The sequence below is a fragment of the Condylura cristata genome, unplaced genomic scaffold, assembly GCF_000260355.1.
Source record: "Condylura cristata isolate star-nosed mole 26May11 unplaced genomic scaffold, ConCri1.0 scaffold00032, whole genome shotgun sequence".
Lineage (NCBI taxonomy): Eukaryota > Metazoa > Chordata > Mammalia > Eulipotyphla > Talpidae > Condylura > Condylura cristata.
In genome coordinates, this window is record NW_004567133.1 from 2,935,868 (window position 1) to 2,954,236 (window position 18,369).

The 18,369-nt window shown below is 53.2% G+C and overlaps 1 protein-coding gene across 1 annotated transcript in view; it reads right to left on the minus strand.

The window, feature by feature from the left end:
• Positions 1–16,037: 16,037 nt before the first annotated feature.
• Positions 16,038–18,369, minus strand: part of ZNF853 (zinc finger protein 853) — a 6,680-nt gene continuing 4,348 nt past the window's right edge. Inside the window, exon 4 of the mRNA XM_012731762.1 lies at positions 16,038–18,340. Coding sequence (XP_012587216.1) covers positions 17,266–18,340 — 1,075 coding nt within the window. The 3' untranslated portion in view covers positions 16,038–17,265. The remainder of the gene's footprint in view (positions 18,341–18,369) is intronic.

Below are 18,369 nucleotides of genomic sequence, written 5' to 3' on the forward strand. Positions count from 1 at the left end.
CGCGTGGGCACCGGAAGTGCCGCTGCCCGGCCCCGCCCCACCGCGCCCCGGGGGGGCACTTCCGGTCACGCGGGGCCTAACGCGGCGGAGGGGGCGTGCGTAGAAAGCCAGGGAGCACCCCTGGGGTGAGGGACCCTTCTGCCCTGGATCGCGGCGCCTCTTTGCGTACTCCTAGACCCCAAACCTGCCGCTGGACTCCCCGATCCCTGCACCCCCCAGACTTCGGCTCCATCCCTAGAAATTGGCCTCAGCCACCCCCATTCCTGGAGAATACCCCCCAGACCCTAGTGCCAATCCCCGCCCTGTCCAGACCCGACAGCCTGCCCCCATTCTTGGAAACCCTGTCTTCCTGTTAGAGACCCCAAAACCCGACCACCGCCTCCTGTCCCCCCCAAAACGGGTGGCCCTCCATCCCTGGAGATACCCGGAGAACCGTTAATTCCAAGTGCCGGTAACTCCCAAATCATCAGGGCTTCCTCATTCAGCCGGATTCAGATCCGGACAGCTCCTACTGAGGGCCAGGCCAGCGCAAGGCCAAGCCTGCAGGGCCTCGGGACCATTGTCAGGCCACACGTTGGTGAAGTAGGTGATGACCCAAGTGGGCTGTGACAACTGAATGAAACACAGCTAGAGCCTGTGGGGCAGACTTCTGGCCAGCTATGATCATGCCTGGGAGGCCTCCCACGGGGAAGGGGAGATGAACCAAGCAGGGAAGGCCGGAGTGATGGGTGGCCTTGGGGACTGAGGGAAGTTGGGGTGGGGGACTCAGAGACCTGCAGCTCTCCCAAGACCTGTCTGCCTCCACCCCCATAAAGGAATGGATGGGAGTCCCTTAGCAGTCGACTGAAGCCCTAAGGAGCCTTGTGGTCCCATGCCCTCCCGGCTCCCACTCCTTATACCATTGGGCTCATTTCTCTTGGTGTCTTCTTGACCCAAGCCTTGCCCTCCAGCTGAATGATGCCTCACAGTGGTTGTGTTTTGCACCTGGTGCTGGGAGTGGAGGGTGAGGGGTTCACTGAAATGGGGTTCACTCGCAAAAGCAATGTGGAAAAGACTGGAGGCCTTACTGCATCCTCAGAACAGCCTGTGGTGACCCAGCTCTGCTAAAGCACTGGCCCATCCACAGAGATACCATTACAGCCTGCAGAGCTCACCGAGGGCTCTCAGATGGCAGAGCTGCAGCCCTGCCCAGCAGCCAGAGTCCTCTGCCCAGTGTTCTTATGGATGACTGGAATCGAGAAGGGATTGGATACCATTGTTTGTCATAGCCCGCGTCTTGCCAACCACCTGCCTTCGTGAGAGGGACATGTGTACCGGACACACAGAGACGTCAGGGAGGGGACCCGGTCCCGCTCAAGGCCTTCTGCCAACCCAAGGCGGCCTGGGGGGAAGGAGAGGGCTATTGGGCCTGTGTCAGGCCCACCTCCACCCGACTGCTTGGGAGGTGGAAGGAGAGCAGGTGAGCAGTGTGTCCCGGGGGCAGGGCCTGCCTGGGCCTGTGTACTGTGTGAGAATAGGAAGCAGCAGGAACAAGAAAAACAGATACCCACACTGGACTTTGACGCTTGACCCAGCCAGCCACTGACCTATTAGTCTGAAGCTCTTTCCCTGAGGTGGGCCTAGGCTGGGGAAGAAGCAGCCCCTCCCAGCCGCAGGACAGCCGGGTGGGCAGCGGAGGAGGTGTGGACACAGCAGTGAGGGGAGCGGGGCATCCATGCTCGGAGGGCAGGTTCAGAAGTGCCAATTGTGAGGTGCAGCCTGAGACATGGGCCAGAAGCTGAGGTCCCAAAACCTCCAGGATGGGTGGCACTTCACCCAGAGACTGAAAGAGGGGATGCCTGGCCTGAGTGAGGGGCTGAGGAGCAGCCAGGAGCTGGGGTCATCCTATGACTGGACCCTCACATGTTGGTGGCAGCCCCATGATGACATCAGGCAGGGGTGGCTCTGGATTAAGAAGGTAGAAAATAACAAGACTTTGGGGTGACAAAGTGTCTTACTCTCTGGAGCAGCTATAACAGAAAAATACAGATCAGACAGCTTTAGGAACAAACGTTCCTAAACATTGGTAGGAGGTCCAAGATCAGAGCGAGGGCAGATGGGTGTCTGGTGAGGACCTGCTTCCTGGCTCACACCTGCTATCTCCTTGCTGTGTGCTCACCTGGCAGAGGGCGAGGGAGCTCTCTGGGGTCCCCGTACCACCACATTGGGGGTGAGGTTTCAACATAGAAGTCTGGGGAGAACAGACTCAGTGCATAGCACGATCAGCAGAGTTAAGCTGGGGAAGTGGGAATGGTGTTGGGGTGAACCTGATTGCGCTGGGAACATGCCCTATTCTGTGCTCCCTCACGTGACTGAAGAAGATGCCCACCACTCTTCCAGAGGGCGCCCTCCCAGCTCTTCCCCTATATGGCCCCGCCTGCCCAGGCCCAGCCTCTCCCCCTACAGCCCCCCTCCAGAGGCAGGGTCATGCTGGGCCAGGGAGGTAACAGGGCTGGGACACCGGGCAGCAAAGACGCAGAGAGGACAGAAGTGTCCACCGATGAGCAGGAGAGCAAGTCCAGGCCCTGCAGCCAAGCAGAAAAGAGCAGACAGAGGAGGGGTCTAGGCCACAGACAGGCGACGTACAGGGAGAGCGTCTGAGATGCTCCTGGAACAGCCTTCACTCTGAGCCCCATCTCTCAGTCCTTAACTTCTGGGCTTTTGTGTTTTTCTGTGCATTGCCCTGATTTAGCAAAAATCCTGTCAAGTCGGTTCAGCCAGAATCCCCACCCTCCATATCAGATCAAAGTCTTCACCCCTACCATCCCCCCAGTGATGTCTGATCACCCCATCTGTCCTCAGCAAGAATCCTGTCTGGTCTGTTCATCCAGCACCCCACTGCTTCCTTCCTCTTGGTAATCTACCCACCAGCCTCTCTCCACTCTACAACTTGCTGCAAATCCCCACGTGTCCTTGCTGTGGTGAGGACTGAATCCAGGGCCCACCCTGGTGGAACAAGGGGTTAAGTCCCAGAACTATGAAGCTCTCCACAGCCACTGCACCCTGAGTTCGACCCCCGGCCAGGAGACAGACCCACAGGGCGCAGCAGACCTCTCTTGTCTCACCACTGCTCCCCTCAGTAATGTGTTTCAGTCCATCTGCCTGTTCTGCTCCCCACTCTGTCTCTGGTGAATCCTCTCACTCCCCACACCTCTGGCCTGTCCCCCAGTTTTTGTATGCATTAAAAAAAAACTGAGGGCCCTCCCTGGTGGCGCAGCGGGTTAAAGCACTGCACTGAGAAGCTAAAGCCACTTCCGCATGAGTTCGATTCCCGCCTGCCCCGGAGGTGACCACATGGTGTGGCAGACCTCTCCTGACCCACCCGCTGCTCCCCTCAGCAGTGTACTTCGTCGATCTGCCTGTTCTGCTCCCCACTCTGTCTCTGGTGAAGCCTCTCACCACCCCTGAGCCTCTGGCCTGTACCCCAGTTCTGTATGCGTAAATAAATAAATCTTTAAAAAAAAAAAAAAACTGAGTGCAGTTCTGTTCTAGAGTCTCTTTTCTCCTAATGCATTAGTTTCTGAGTAAAATCTGTTTCTACTGCTTTAGCTTCTGTCTGACTCTGATCTCTCTGGACAACGGCATTTTCTGCCCCCTTCTCTACACTGGGCACGTGGGGGTGGGGGCGACAAGGGTGTCCATAAGCATCCGTCTGTGTCAGGCTTCCTGCCAGCACCTGCTGGCGTGAGAGCCCAGAAGAAGCCCAAGCCCCCACCTAGCTAAACAGGAGGCAGTCTGAAGTCGGCAGTGCCCTGGTCTGTGCCGAGGAGCGCTGGGGTCACCCACCTCCCACATCCCTGCTGGCCCACTGGCGAGCTGACACACAGCATGAGCTTCAGGACAACACGGTGTGGGCCTACGGCCTCCTCTGCCAGTGTCCCTGGAGGGCAGGGCAGCAACAACGCAGATGGCCCTCTACCCAAACTGTTAATAGACGTGGAAGTGGGACGTGGAAATTCATGTACAAGTACATGATGGGGAGTCTTTTTGGAGACCATTAGGGTTTTTTAAAATTAATATAATAGTTTATTTTTACATCATTTTGTGCCTTTTTCCATCTCAGTTGTACTCCCCATGGGCTTCCCATCACCAGGTCACCCTGTGTCATCACCATAGTCCAGTGCATTTCTTTCCCCCCACTGTTTTTGATGCCATTCCCCACTCCACTCCCACAAAATGTCTCTGGTCTATAACTGTTCATTATTATTATTAGTTTCTTGTCTGGTCCCTTATACTCCTGCTATGAGCAAAACCAGATTTTTCCTTTTCTTTCTGACTTATTTCACTAAGCAAACCATTAGATTTCTTATCTCTCACTTTGACGTACTTTAAAATTACATCTTCTCCAGATGAATTTGGGAAATCTGGAGACTGAGTTCAGTAGAGTCATGGGCAAGTCCGCCAAAGCCACCATTTCTATAAAGCAAGGCGTCATTTTCCTCAGGTGAGAGGTTTAGTCCAGCAGCTCTCCAAAGCCACAGGTAGCTTAACTGCCCCGACTCCATCCTTAGCAACCTAACCTCGCTGCTGCGCACAAGAGGAAAATCGTTGTTGGGCAATTTACATTGTAAGCACATTCGGTTTGTGTTCATATGTTTACTTATTGCACCATTAATTGTTAACTTATTCCTAAAACAGATGAACATTGAGAGTAAATTGGGAGGGTAAATCAGTTTATGGCTAGAATTTATAATGTCTGTCAGAGGTGATAGAAAAGAGCCTGGAGGATTTTAGAAAAAGGCAGTTAGTTAAGGTTCCAGTAAAGTAGTTTGAGAGCAGAGTTTGGTAAACATGGAGTGTTCGGCGTGTGTTTAGGAGCATGAGAGTTTTCTTCCATTTTCCTAGTGCGTACCTGTAGGCAGGGTTTCCCAGGACTGGGGGCACCTGAAAAGGCTCACATTCAAATTTAGATTTATAAATTTAAATTGTTTAAAATTGTTTTAAAAATTACAATTTAAATTTGTAATTTTTTAAACAATTTTATACCAATTTAAATTTTAGCTAACACATTTAGATTTCCCCCATAGTCATTTTAGAAGGTGCTGAAAAAGGCCTTTTATAACTCTGATCTCCATTCCACGCTGAAGCACTTTTGACTTGATACTCTTTCCACACTTAACATCTTAGACAAACCCTGCATGAGCCCAGCTGGCCTTCAACACCTGCTCATCTGTTTCAACAAAGAGAGATTGAGCCTTAAATTCAAAATTTTCAGTCAGAAACCGAGTTGTTCCATAATTTAATATCCTTTTGTTTCCACTGTATTTATTTTTATAACCACCTTCTGTTTATGTCAGCTCACACCGGCTTTCCATTCAGAGTATTTAAATTGCCTTTTAAAAAAATGATGGACTTACTGTCTCTAGTTCCACATGTAAGGAGCTGGGCATTTGTCACGCCATCCTCTCAAGACAAAAGTGAAAGTCAGCAACTCATCTCTGAGCCATCTGAGAACTGAGGTCAAAGAGTAAATCACTGCCTCCCCTCCCTCCCTCCACTGGAGAGAGAAATGTAGATGCAGAGAATCAGAGCTGACTGGAACAGAAGCCCCTGCAGACACAGAAACTGCACAGGAGCCAGCCTGGAGCTAAAGGCTTAACCTAGGGGGCTGTTTTGTTAGAGGCCCAGTTACAAGTCTGGGACTTAAAAACTCCAGAGGGCCCCCCTCCCCCTCATCTTAGGAAGCCCTGCATTTTTGTGAGTTTTACCTCCAGGAGCCCAACCTACAGGTACACACAGTGAAAAGCAAAGGAAAATCCCCTCGTGCTTCTGAACACACCCTGAGCACTTCATTCTTTTTCTTTTTTTAAAGATTTATTTATTTATTTATTCATACAGAACTGGTTACAGGCTAGAGGTGCAGAGGGCTGGTGAGAGGATTCTCCAGAGACAGAGTGGGGAGCAGAACAGGCAGATCAACAAAGTACACTGCTGAGGGGAGCAGCGGGCGGGTCAGGAGAGGTCTGCTGCGCCATGTAGTCACCTCCGGGACAGGGATCAAACTCATGCCGAAGTGGCTTTAGCTTCTTAGTGCTGTGCTTTAACCGGCTGCGCCACCAGGAAGGGTGAAGCACTCCATTCTTACCAAAATCTGCTCTCAAACTATTTCGCAGGCACCTAACTTACTGTGGTTTTATCAGAATATCACCAACTAGAGGATAAACCACTCTGGTCTCTTCTAGCATTTCTGATTCTCCTGTGCTTGGAGGGAGATGAGAAACATTTATGAAGATCCATAGCCCCAGGCTCATTAAAAGAACATTAGAATGAAGTCTTACATCTTGGGTCCTCCCTGGTGTCGCATTGGAACACAACACTGAGAAGCTGACCGTGGCGCTTCAGTGCGAGTTCAATCCCCACCCAGGAGGTGACCCACATAGCGTGGCAGACCTCTCCTGTCTCGCCCACTGCTCCCCTCAGCAGTGTACTTCATTGTGGAATTGCCTGTTCTGCTTCTTGCTCTGTCTCCAGTGAAGCCTCTCACCACCCCTGCACCTCTGGCCTGTACCCTAGTTCTGTATGCACAAATGAAAAAAATTATATCGGGGGCCCTCCCTGGTGGCAACAAGGAGTTAAGTCTCAGTACTAGGAAGCTGTCACCTGCCACTGCAGCAAGAGTTTGATCCCCGGCCAGGGAGCTGACCCACATGGTGCAGCAGACCTCTCCTGTCTTGCCTGCTGCTCCCTTCAGTAGTGTATTTTAGTCCATCTGCCTGTTCTGCTCCCCACTCTGTCTCTGGTGAACCCTCTCATCCCCTGCCCTCTGGCCTGTGTCCCAGTTCTTGTATACATAAATAAATAAATATTTTTTAAAAAGCACATCAGATTTCTTTTCAGAAATCATGCAAGTAAGCTGGGGTGGGGTAAAATATTTAAAGTGTTCAAAGAAAAATACCTGATGTATCTATATTTCCCTCCCAAAAATGCCACCAAAAATGGTAAAATCTATTTTCTTCAACTTAACTTTGGTAAGTAATACAGGACATACATGACAGAATTCTCAGGCCAAATTATAAGCCTTTCAGACTCCACGCCAGGTCTGCTGTAATAAGCCCCTCAGGACCCATCACCTGGAGCGTTAAGTGTAGGTGTGCCCTGCTGACTTCCCACTGGCTGCCATTATTGGCTACCAGCCTTCGATGAGCTCTCTGGAAGTCTCAGCCACTCTGAGCTCTCAGATGATTCACCCCGACTAAAATCACATGGTGACCTGAGCTCAGGTTACCTGAGGAACCATGAAAAATAATCAAGTTCCTGTTGTATTAAGTCCCTGTTTTGGGGTGGGTTATTGCATAGAAATAGTTAACGAAACAGAGGAGCAGGGCATCTCTACAGGAACCCTTAGGTTTTTGTCTTGATGTCTCCATGCCGGCCACTAACGGTTGAAATCAGGGGTGCAGTCTTGCCCAGGAATGAGAACTCTGGGTGGCCCTCTGAAGCACTATGGAACAACTAAGACTGGGAGACCGTGAGACCCCATGCCTCAGGATTTCAGGAGAGGTCTGGGTGGCAGCCGACATCACAGGCTTGGATATTGTCACTTAGGTATGCTACAGCCCCTGCTGGCAGGGGAGGACCCTCAGGGCATCACTTTGCCTGCCACTCTGTTGGGGGGGAGGGGGGTCTCACAAAGTTTTCATTTTTACCAGGTCTAAGATTTTAAGCCTTGGAAGATAGAAAGTACTACCTCAGAAAATCCAGCCAGAGGAAAGCGCTTCAGTTGCAACAAACATATTTGAACATTTGTATTTTTTATTTCACTTGTTGACACATAATAACCTGGAACAATAGACAGTCTTGCTCTACCTCTGGAGGCAAGGAGTGTTGCCACAGAGTAACTGGCCAGAACCCCAAATCCTGAAGTCCTTACTGGAAGACCATCACTTCGTAAAAGATCCCAAACCAGCTCAAGGGAAGCAAGACCTTTAATGTACGTCAAGCTCTTTGTTTTACAGATCTAAAGCTAAATCACCCTGGAGATTCTCCATTTTACCAGAGAATTCTGGGCTTCGTCAGCCAGCCACCTTTATGGCATAGATGCAGCCTCTGGGTCAGTCCAAAGACATATTTACCAACTTGCTAAGAAAGCAGTAACACCGCCCTAGCACCATTATCACGACTAACACATCGCAAAGGGCAGGAGGACTTCGTACCTGGGTCCCTGTGTCTAGCAGTGGCCTTCAAATAGACAAAACCTTGGACCTTTTCCAAACCCTGTCACATAAAAAGCAACCTCAGTCCTACCTTTTCAAACCCTTATAGATCTGACCTTTCTGTGAAATATTAAGGTGAATTATACTCTTGGGAACCATGTAAGTTTTTCTGGTTTTTTTTTTTTTTTGTTTTTTGTTTTTTAAGATCCCTTTGTATTTTTTCACTTGATGAGTCAGACTTATGAGGTCTGGACTAATTTATAGAACTTCCCAAGTAAAACTCCTTTTCTCAATGCTCTCATCTTGATGTTTCCCAACACATAGGAATTAGTCAGCGTGAAAGTTGCCAGCACACAACAGCAGAAGAACAGACCAAACAGAAAAGCAGAGCACCCCTGCAGGGAGCCTGGATGGAGCTGGCAATGGCTACTCAAGTCAGAGAGGCAGAGCGCATGAGATGGTGCACCTACGGCTGCCTCCAGTCCCCTGGCCTTGCAGTGGGCGTGTGCACTGGAAAGAGGGACACCTTTCCACATGTACAAAGGCACGCGCTGGGAGCACCCTCTGCACCCTTGTTCTAGGAGTCAACAAGCTGAGTCAGGACCCTGTTCTCAGCCCCAGCACACTGCAGACATGTGGCTCCTCTGGAGGTCATGGGCCTGGGTCCAAAAGATTCCCAGAGTTCCTTCCTCAGGTGGAAACCTCCTGAGCGTAGAGGATGCTACAGGTTCCTAGGATGCATGTAAAACTTCGAAGCACTTAGGGGAAACGGAGCATTGCAGGCACAATTCAAACAGCAACAACTTCACAAGCCCATAAACATGACCACAGCAGCACGTGACCCAACTCTTCTGATCTTGTGTCCACATCCCAGTGTGTTGCCCTGAGGAGCTGCTGCCATGGTGGGGAGGTGAGGGCCGTGCATCCAGGAGCCTCTCCCCCACTCCCATAAGTCTTCAGGCCCTGGCATCTGGGCATCATAACCCAGGTCTCCTGCTGGCCTCTGTCAGCTACTATCCCTGTTCCCCCTCTTCAGCCCTGCCCCTGTGGTCTCCGTCCAGGGCTTTGGGTGGGGCTAGGGGTATATGCCTTTGCAACCTGGACCATGAATTCAAGTCTGGACTCTCTGGCCTCCGGGACGGTGAATGTAGGGTGAGCTGAGGTGCTTCTGGGTTGCACAGACAGGGGTTCAGAAAGCAAGGAGGCTGGGTGGCAGCAGGCTGAAGCCCTAGGGGCTCAGTGTGAGTCAGGTGATGGGCACGCTGGCTGCTGGTCCTGGTCACCCCAGGGCCTCTACCCAGGATCTGGCCATGGCACTTATTCTAGGCAAGAGGGCAGGAGTGAGAGATGGCTTGAGGGGTGAGGAGGCTCCTGTACCTGTGGGATGTGGGCAGTAAAAGAAAGTTAGCTGTCCAGACTGCTGGCAAGTGTGGGAGCAGGGATTGAAGAGAACTGACTTGTGGCTAGGGAGGGTGAGGGTGAGGAGGATGTGACAAGATTAGGCAGGCCTCAGGGGCAGGACCCGACTCATGGAACCTTTCAGGGGTCAAACTTGGTTGGGTTCAGGACTTGGGAGCATGCTGGGGACAGCCTGGTTACTCTCAGATTCTCACTGGAGGGTGAGGACTCAGGCCTGCACTCACCTTCTGGGGTGCTACTGCAGACCCAAAGTTTCTTTGGGTCAAGGTGCCCCATCTGGGAAAGAAAATTGAAGAGGACACTGGGCAAGCTTCCAGGAAATCCCAGTCAGTTGCTCTGCGCGGTGTGGAGGACCGCCAGAGAACCTTTATGAATCTGCAAGCTCAGCGTTTCATCTATTGCCAGTGATCATGGAAACACCACTTGCTAAACATAGTTGCTCAGATCTCAGATAAATGTTGAATGCACATATGTCGCAAATGTTGGGAATCGCTATCAGACATGTGCTCGCTGTTTCTGAGTGACTCATGGATCATGGACTCCACAGGCCACTTGTAAAGTATAGAGAGAGAACTATTGTAGAAATGCATCACAATGCAGTTACTAACACCACCCCAGCGATGTGTGAAGCCAAAGCAACAAATCACACTTAACTGCCGAAGACAGTCATCTTCCTAAGAAGATGAGGTCCCTACTCCCAGCCCCCACCCTCTTGACCCAAACATGCCCACCTTTCCCCAGGAGGACATTTTGGGTGATGTCATTCCTCTTCTACCTTTAACTTCCTGTAACTTGAATACTGATGACTGAGTGTCTAACCGTTAACTGCTAATGGTGCATTTTATGTGCAGTGTTAGGAAAATGACTGGGAGGAACCAGAAAAGGTGATTAATACAGAAACAAATAGATTCACATCAAAACATGGCACATACACACCACTCCGACAGCCCACCTTGCTGCAAAGGGCAAGGGCCATGGTGGCTGTGGGTCTGATTGTCTTCCTGCACTCCTGTCCTCTGGCAAGCCCTGCATCCCCGTGGAGGCCTTTAGGGAGCCAGTAAAGGGTTCATTCACCCTCTAGTAAAGGATTCTAGAAAGTGTAGTTGGCTCAGCCCTCCAGATGCAAAACTGTCCCCTCCCCCACCTTCCAGAAATTTAGTGGTGAAACAAAGTGTTTGAAATAAATCTGCGAACAGTATCAGTTATTTAAGAAAAGTTTATTACATCAATGGCAGGGTGGGAGGCTAGATATAATATGCAAATGGCCACAGCTGACTCCCAGAGTTAAGCAGGGACTTTTTGGTTTAAGAATCACTGGGTTCCACACAACCCTGACATCCTCCCATGCAGGGTCCCCAGAGCGGGCACCCTGCCTTGCTCTGGGGACCCTGCCTTGCTCTGCCCCTCCTCCCACCCTCTACCCCCCCCCCCAGACACATGCACCATTCCTGACGTCAGGCTGTTCTTGGGCTCTGCTCCTCTGCATATAATGTGGCATCTGGGTGCCTCCCCCTCCAGCCACCTCAGTTCTCACCTTGCAAACACCCCTGACCCAGCAAGACTCCCATGAGAACAACTCTCACCCCATGGCCCACATCCCTTGCACTATATGACCATTTGTCTGTGTCTGCCTCCTGCACTGGGCTGTGACCTCTTCAGCCAATGCCCTTCAACACCTGGGGTCATCTGTCTGCACCTGGAACAAACCTGGGCTCTCTACCCCTCACTCCCCACCCTCAAATCCAGGCCTTCACCTACTATAAAAGAAAATGCTCAGTTTTCCCTTCATGTCAGGAGAAACCCCAGTCCTTCCCTAATGTGTGTCTCTTTGACCTCACAGAAACATCACTTCTTGTCACCAAATGCCTGGAGGGTGTCCCCTACCCCAAGCAATTCTCTGACACCAGCAGAGTCTCATAATTTGCCTCAATACTGACACTATCTTCCCAGAGCTCAATTCTACCAGCTGCCCTACACCCCCACAGGTGACATCATCACCTGTCCTTCTGACCAGCTGGCTAGAGATTGGAGGGTCCTGTAGGCCACCCCCTCCGATTCAATTAATTTGCTAGAGTGGCTCTTAGTTGATTACTAGTTTATTCACGGATATGGTAAAAGATACAGATGAGCAAACAGATGAAGAGATACCTGGGGTGGAAGTCAGGTGGGTCCCGAGTGCAGGCACCTCTGTCCCCGTGGAGCTGGGGGTATGACCCCCCACACTGGGAATGAGTTCACCAGCCTGGTGCTCTATGGCCTCCATGACTGGGATTTTATGGAGGCTTCCTCAGACGAGCATGATTAATCATTAACTCTAGTACCAGCCCCTGTCGCTTCTTTGGAGAAGTTAGGGTGGGGGGGAAGCAGGTTTGAAAATTCCAAGCTTCTTTTTTTTTTTTTTAAAGATTTATTTATTTGTGCATACAGAACTGGGGTACAGGCCAGAGGCTCAGGGGCGGCGAGAGGCTTCACCAGAGACAGAGTGGGGAGCAGAACAGGCAGATGGACTAAGTACACTGCTGAGGGGAGCAGCGGGCAGGTCAGGAGAGGTCTGCCACGCCATGTGGTCACCTCCGGGGCAGGTGGGAATCGAACTCATGCGGAAGCGGCTTTAGATTCTCAGTGCAGTGCTTTAACCCGCTGCGCCACCAGGGAGGGCCGAAAACTCCAAGCTTCTAATCAGACCTGGGTCTTTCTGGTGAGCAGCCCCCTCCAGGAGCCCACCCGGCCTCCTCCGTAGAGCAGATGTTCCTTGTGCTCTTATCACACAGGAATTTACAAAGGTTTTAGGAATCCAGGGACAGCCTCAAAGACAGACATCTGCTGAGAGCTGGCCTGAGCATTCTTCTCACTCAGCGCGTGGCAGGGCGGGGGCTGGCCGACATTCCCTGTGTTTCCCACGGGCCAACAGGCTTCCATGCACCCATCTGCCCACCGAGGCAGCTGTCTCTGGGCAGGTTTCCCAGCAGCAGACCATGGCACTGTGTGCTGATGGTGAATGAAGGAAACAGAGCTGGGGAGACCAGTGAGAGAGGGGGTGCAGCACAGGAAGAGGGTGGGGTCCTCAGGCCCAGCGCCACCAGGGAAGGAGGCTCACACATCATCCCAGGGGGCCTTTGGCACAGAGGTGGCTTGTCAGACTTGTCCTGGCCTGGGAAAGGGCAGTGGGCAAGTCCCCGGCTCTGAGTGTGTGGATGAGCTGCGGGGCCCTGCTGGGAGGCAGGGGTTGGGGGAGCCCTCCCTGGTGGCTCACGGGTCAGAGTGCAGTATTGTGAAGCTTGCGGCAGCTGCTTCAGCATGAGTTCGACCCTCAGCACCAGAAGTGACCCACATGGCGCGGCAGACCTTTCCTGTCTCAACTGTTGCTCCCCTCAGCAGTGTACTTCGCTGATCTGCCTGTTCTGCTTTCTCCGTGTGAATCTGGTGAATCGCTCACCACCCCTGTACCTCTGGCCTGTACCCCAGTCCTGCATAAATAAATAAATCTTTTTTTTTTTTTTTAAAGACTCATCCAAGGAGATGTGGGCAGAGAATCCACCTCTCCCAGGCCACTCCTTGCTCCACAAAGACATGCTCACCCCTCACTTGAATTCTCTTTTGGGTGGAGAACACAGATGAGAGAAGGGTTAGCAGACCAAAGGCCTGCTGCTGAAGTAGGCCCGAGGCCCTCGCTGATGCTCCGATCCTCCCCCAGGTCCTGGTGGGGCAACTTGGAGCCCCTGGTTGAAACATCTTGATAGTCCCTGTGTGAATGCTTACTCGGGGGAGTGACTCTCTGAATGGGGAAGGACTGAGGAAGCCACTACTGTCTACTGTGACGTTATAAAGCCCTCAGGGGACTGGGCTTCTCCTGTGAGTTCTGGCCTGGAACTGGCTTGGATCTAGTAACCGGAACGCGATCGTGACTTTCTACCAAGGAAACCGAGATCAGCGTTGAAAGTTACCAGTTGACCTTTTTTTTGGAGGGGGGTTGGAGAAATAAAGTCAAGCAATACCCAGCTGGCTGCCCACTTACTTTGCCCCGGGACTCCATGGTCCATGAGCTGTCCCCGTAGGTCTGGGCCTCCCATTCTGACCTTACGCACATTTCTGCAACGTGTCCACCTTTCCTAGTGGAAAGCGCCACTTTAGGCACTGTGCTGACAGCATCCAACTCCACCACAGCGCCTGTAGCTCAGCCCCCACCTGTGGAAAACAGCCTCAGTGAGGCCGGTGCCCCTCACCAGCAGATCCTGTCTCTGTAGTGCAGGGAGTGCCTTCTAGCTTCATCCACAGAGCATTGGGGGGTTCCAGGAACCACTGCCAGAGCATAGTGCAGTGGTGCACAGGGGAGCCCTTAGGGGTCTATGAACCCCCCTCTCTCCAGGCCCATTTCCCACCCACCTCAGCTACCTCCCCTCCACCCCCACCCCTGGCACGCACTCCTGTTCCCGCCTGTCATGTTAGCCAGTATGTGCAAGTCCTGAGCAAAGACCCCTGGGGCCTCTCCCTGCGCTTCCCCAGTCAGGCCAGGGCTGGGACCACAGGACCACTGACTAGCAAGGTGGGAGCAGATTGCAGGAGATTGGGTGGTAGTCTTGAAAGGCAGTTGCCCAACGATATCTCTGCATGCTCTTTGGGGGGTGGGGGGCACAGCTGAAATTTTTAGCAAGGGGAATTGGATCACTTCTGCAAGCCCCAAGGGTTAGGGGTATTCTTAAGTACAGCAGCTCCATGAATAATGCTGTTCTGTTACAAAGTTGATGAGAAAAAATAATGGGCTCCTGGCTAAGGCCACTGTCTGGGTGGAGTCTGCACCTTCTCCCCACATCTGCCTGGGTTTCCCTCTGGACTCTGGTGTCCTCCCACATTCCCAAAATGAGCATTCGAGATCCCAACTGGAGTGAGTGTGGGTGTGTGATGTGCTCTGTGATGGAAGGGCATCCTGCTCAGGGTCCAGCCCTGCTTTGAGCCCGAACCCTGGAGAGACTCTGGCCCTGGCCTGGAATAAGTGGGTTGGAAAATGAATGATTACAAATGACTGCTGAATATTAGGGGTGTTTGGGATCTTTAGATATTTAGTGATGTTCTGTGATAGCTATAGCAACTTAACTTGACATCGATTAACCTCTGGTAACGGGTCTCATTATGTCACTTCGTTATGTCATTATGTCATAAAGCCAGTTTCCAAGAACTTACCAGTGACATCAAGTGAACACTCACTGTCTACTCCAAACCAGAAGTCCCCACTCCTTCCATGCCAGGCCCTGACATAGGCACGGTGCAGCCTCCTCTGAAGTTCCACCTCCCTTACATCAAACCCCGTGCCTGGCCCTGGTGTTGGCTTTTAACAGAAGGAATGAGGGCCCCTTTGGGGGCCTCTGCCCTGAGGCCTTTTGACTGTCCCTCTTGCCTGAAGTTGACAACAGTGGGCCAGAACTGCTCATCTCCCCCATCATGACATTAACTATTCAGCAACACTAATGAATCCCACAGTCCTTGTAATAACCATTGTTCCCACATATCTCGAGGACCTAAGTTACTGCAGGAGCTGGGCTCTCTCCTCCCACCTGGTGGGGTCTCATCCTGGCCATCAATACAGCAGCCAGAGGGCACAACTCGCCACCCCCAAGGGGATCCTGTAACAGGATCAGGGATCCAAACCCACAATACACTTCCTAAGACCCCCGCCAGCACCATCCTTAGGGTGGGCTTCCAAGCAGACCTTGAAACAGGATTTATGCATCAGTGGTATATTGAGGCCATGCTCCTGGGGCTGCAGAGAGAGGAAAAGGGAAGAGGGACCTGGAAAAGACAAAAAGCAGCACTGCAGTCTCAAGGAAACTCCTGCAGAGGGCGCTTCAAAGGGCTCTTGCAAGCAAACTCCAGGGTGTGATTCAAGCCCTTGGGCTGAGGGGACCTCCAGCCCCAAGCAGGAAAGCCTGGCTTACAGTTCCTCCCAGAGCATTCTCTCAAGGGCCAAGAGCCACCTGGTAATCCCGGGGCACCCAGTCTCTGCACAAGTGGTCAGGGCTCCAGCGTCCTCCACACAGGACAGAGTCCGCCAATGGTTGGTAACCAGGAATCTGAGAATGTCTGGCTGATCGGATCTTAGAATCAAGGACTTTCGGGGCCGGGAGTGGCCCCAGGCCCATGACTTCCTCCGAGTGACCATGCAGCCGAGGCCCACTCACCACTACCACAGAACTCCAGTACGCTGTGAAGTCAAACTGACCCCAAGCTGTGCTTAGCAGATGCCCAAACTGGCCTCCCAGAGATCTACGCTAAGGTCCCTTCCTCTCCATGAGGGCCAAGGGCCTCAGGCTGGGAGGAAGGGCCTGAGAATCAGTCCCTCACGTATAGAGCAACAGGGAAAATGTCCCACAGAAATTTAGTCCCACAAAATCCAGAGGAGAAAGCACAAAGACAGCCGGGGTATTTCTTCATTTTAATTTATTTTTCCATTTTTTGTCTCCCACTTTCCAACACACTGGTACAAGTAGCAGGCTGTGTTAGTAAAGGAGGACCAGGGAGGGCGGGATGTAAGCAGCCACGCGTGGGAGGGCTGGAGCAGGAAGCATCTGGGGACCAGAGCTGGCAGGCAGCCTCTTCCACCTCCCTCTGCTGTCCCCGCTCAGGGAGGCCGCTCTGTGGGCCCAGACACTCTGTGCCCGCGCTCTGTGGCCAACCCCAACCTTCTCCCTCTGACCCCCAGCAATGTGGCAGGTCTGGTCAGGCCAGCCCCGCCTAGCAGGGTCCAGAATCCTGCCCCTGGGTCTCAGGACTCCAGCCCCAGAGCCTGGCCCTGGGCAGCCTGCGAAGTCCAGAGCTGGTGAAGCGCAGGCAGAGCAGGGCTGAGCTGGGCGACTCTCAGCGACCTCGCCTTCCGACCCAGGTGAGCACGGCCCAGATGCCCTCTGCTTCAGCCACAGGTTCTGCTCAAGGGGATGTTTAAGGGGCCGCAGTGGGCAAAGACCATGGCAGCAAAGAGCCAGAGCCCGCCTCCGCGCTGGGGGTCCTGGACGACCCTGGAGGGAAGGTTGTGCCTGCCGCGTGGAGCAGGGCTTCCTGGCATTTGCACATTGACCCAGTGGAAACTGATCTGTGTTTATGAACACAAATATTTAATCAGGATAACAGCCATCCTGAGGAATTTTCATTATAGAAAGTATTTTCAAGGCAAATGCCATTGAGGACAATTTGATGCCTTGATCAGTTTTCTCCATAGTGCAGATAAATTTATTTCCTTGAAATAATTTTCACCAGGATCAAATCCTTTTGATGTGTGTCTTACCACATAGATTTGATTCCCTGCTTAGTGCTTGATCTGTGTCACATGTCGCCGCTTGTCACGCTTGTCAGCACAGTTTTCTTTTCCTGTTCTCGGTTTCTGCTAAGTCCAATTTTCCCGGGGAAAGCGGTGACTGCCTCTTACCACGGTATCCAAAACCAGATTCTCGCCTTGTGCCGTTTCTAGTGCTGTGCAACGGGTGTGCTGTTTTACCCACAAAGGCTTTCCTCTGGGAAGTGTTTTTATGGGGAATTTGGGGCCGGTTGACCCCCAGTTCTACTCCGGGAGGAAAATGAAGTCTTTTCTGGCGATCCCTGGGTGTCAAGGCAGCCCCCCTGGCAGGGCTCCCCAGAGGCAGCGCTCTGCTCCTCCTCGACGCCCCTGTCACGGGGCCTGCTCAGGGCGCGGGGGCGCGCCGGTGGCCGTGCGCATGCTGCGGAGCAGGCCCAGGCCCCGGGAGCGGCCAGCGCCGTGCAGCTGGCGCTCGTGGCGGCGGATCTGCACCTTGTGACGGAAGCGCTCGCCGCAGTCCTCGCAGACGTAGGGCCGCTCGCCCGAGTGCGTGCGCCGGTGGCGCAGCAGGTTGGACGAGACACTGAAGCGTTTGCCGCAATCGCTGCAGGCGTAGGGCCGCTCGCCCGTGTGGGTGCGCTGGTGCTGCACGAGCGCTGAGCTCTCGCTGAAACGCTTGGAGCAGTAGGAGCAGGCGTAGGGCTTCTCGCCCGTGTGGATGCGCTGATGCGTCACCAGGTTGGAGTGCTGCGAGAAGCCTTTGCCGCACTCGCTGCAGCGGTGCGGCCGCTCGCCCGTGTGCGTGGCCTGGTGCCGCACCAGGTCCGTGCTGCGGCTGAAGCCCTTGCCACACTCCCCGCAGATGGTTGGTCGGTCCCGGGCACGTCGCCGCCGCCGCTGCCGCGCTGGAGTCAGGGCTGCGCTGCCCGCAGGGCCGGGGATGGCCATCACTGCAGGTGTGGTCACGGCTGGGAGCACCATGAGCTCCTGCACCACCACGTAGCCTGGTGGGGCCACCACAACTGTGGCCGGAGCCCCTGGTACTGAAGCCCCGTCACCTCCTGAGGCAGGCACGAGTTCCAGCTGCAGTTCCGGCTGCACAGGGGTCAGCTCCAATTGCACCTCCTGCGGCTGGGCCCCCAGCTCCACTGGAGTCAGCTCCAGCTGCACCTCTTGCTGTTCCAGCTGCTGCTGCTCCAGCTGCTGCTGCTGCTGCTCCAACTGCTGTTCCAGTTGCTGCAGCTCCTCCTGCAGTTTGAGCTGCAGCTGCCGCTGCTCCTGCTGTCTCTCCAGCTCCTGTTGCCGCTCCAATTCCAGTCGCTGCTGCTCCAGCTCCTGCTCGGACCCCAGATCCACTGGCATGAGCTCCAGCTCCACTTCTTCCTCCTCCTCTGGCTGCTGCTGTTGCAACTGTTCTTGCTGCTGCTGCAGTAGCTGCTGTTGCTGTAACTGTTGCTGCTGCAACAGCTGCTGCTG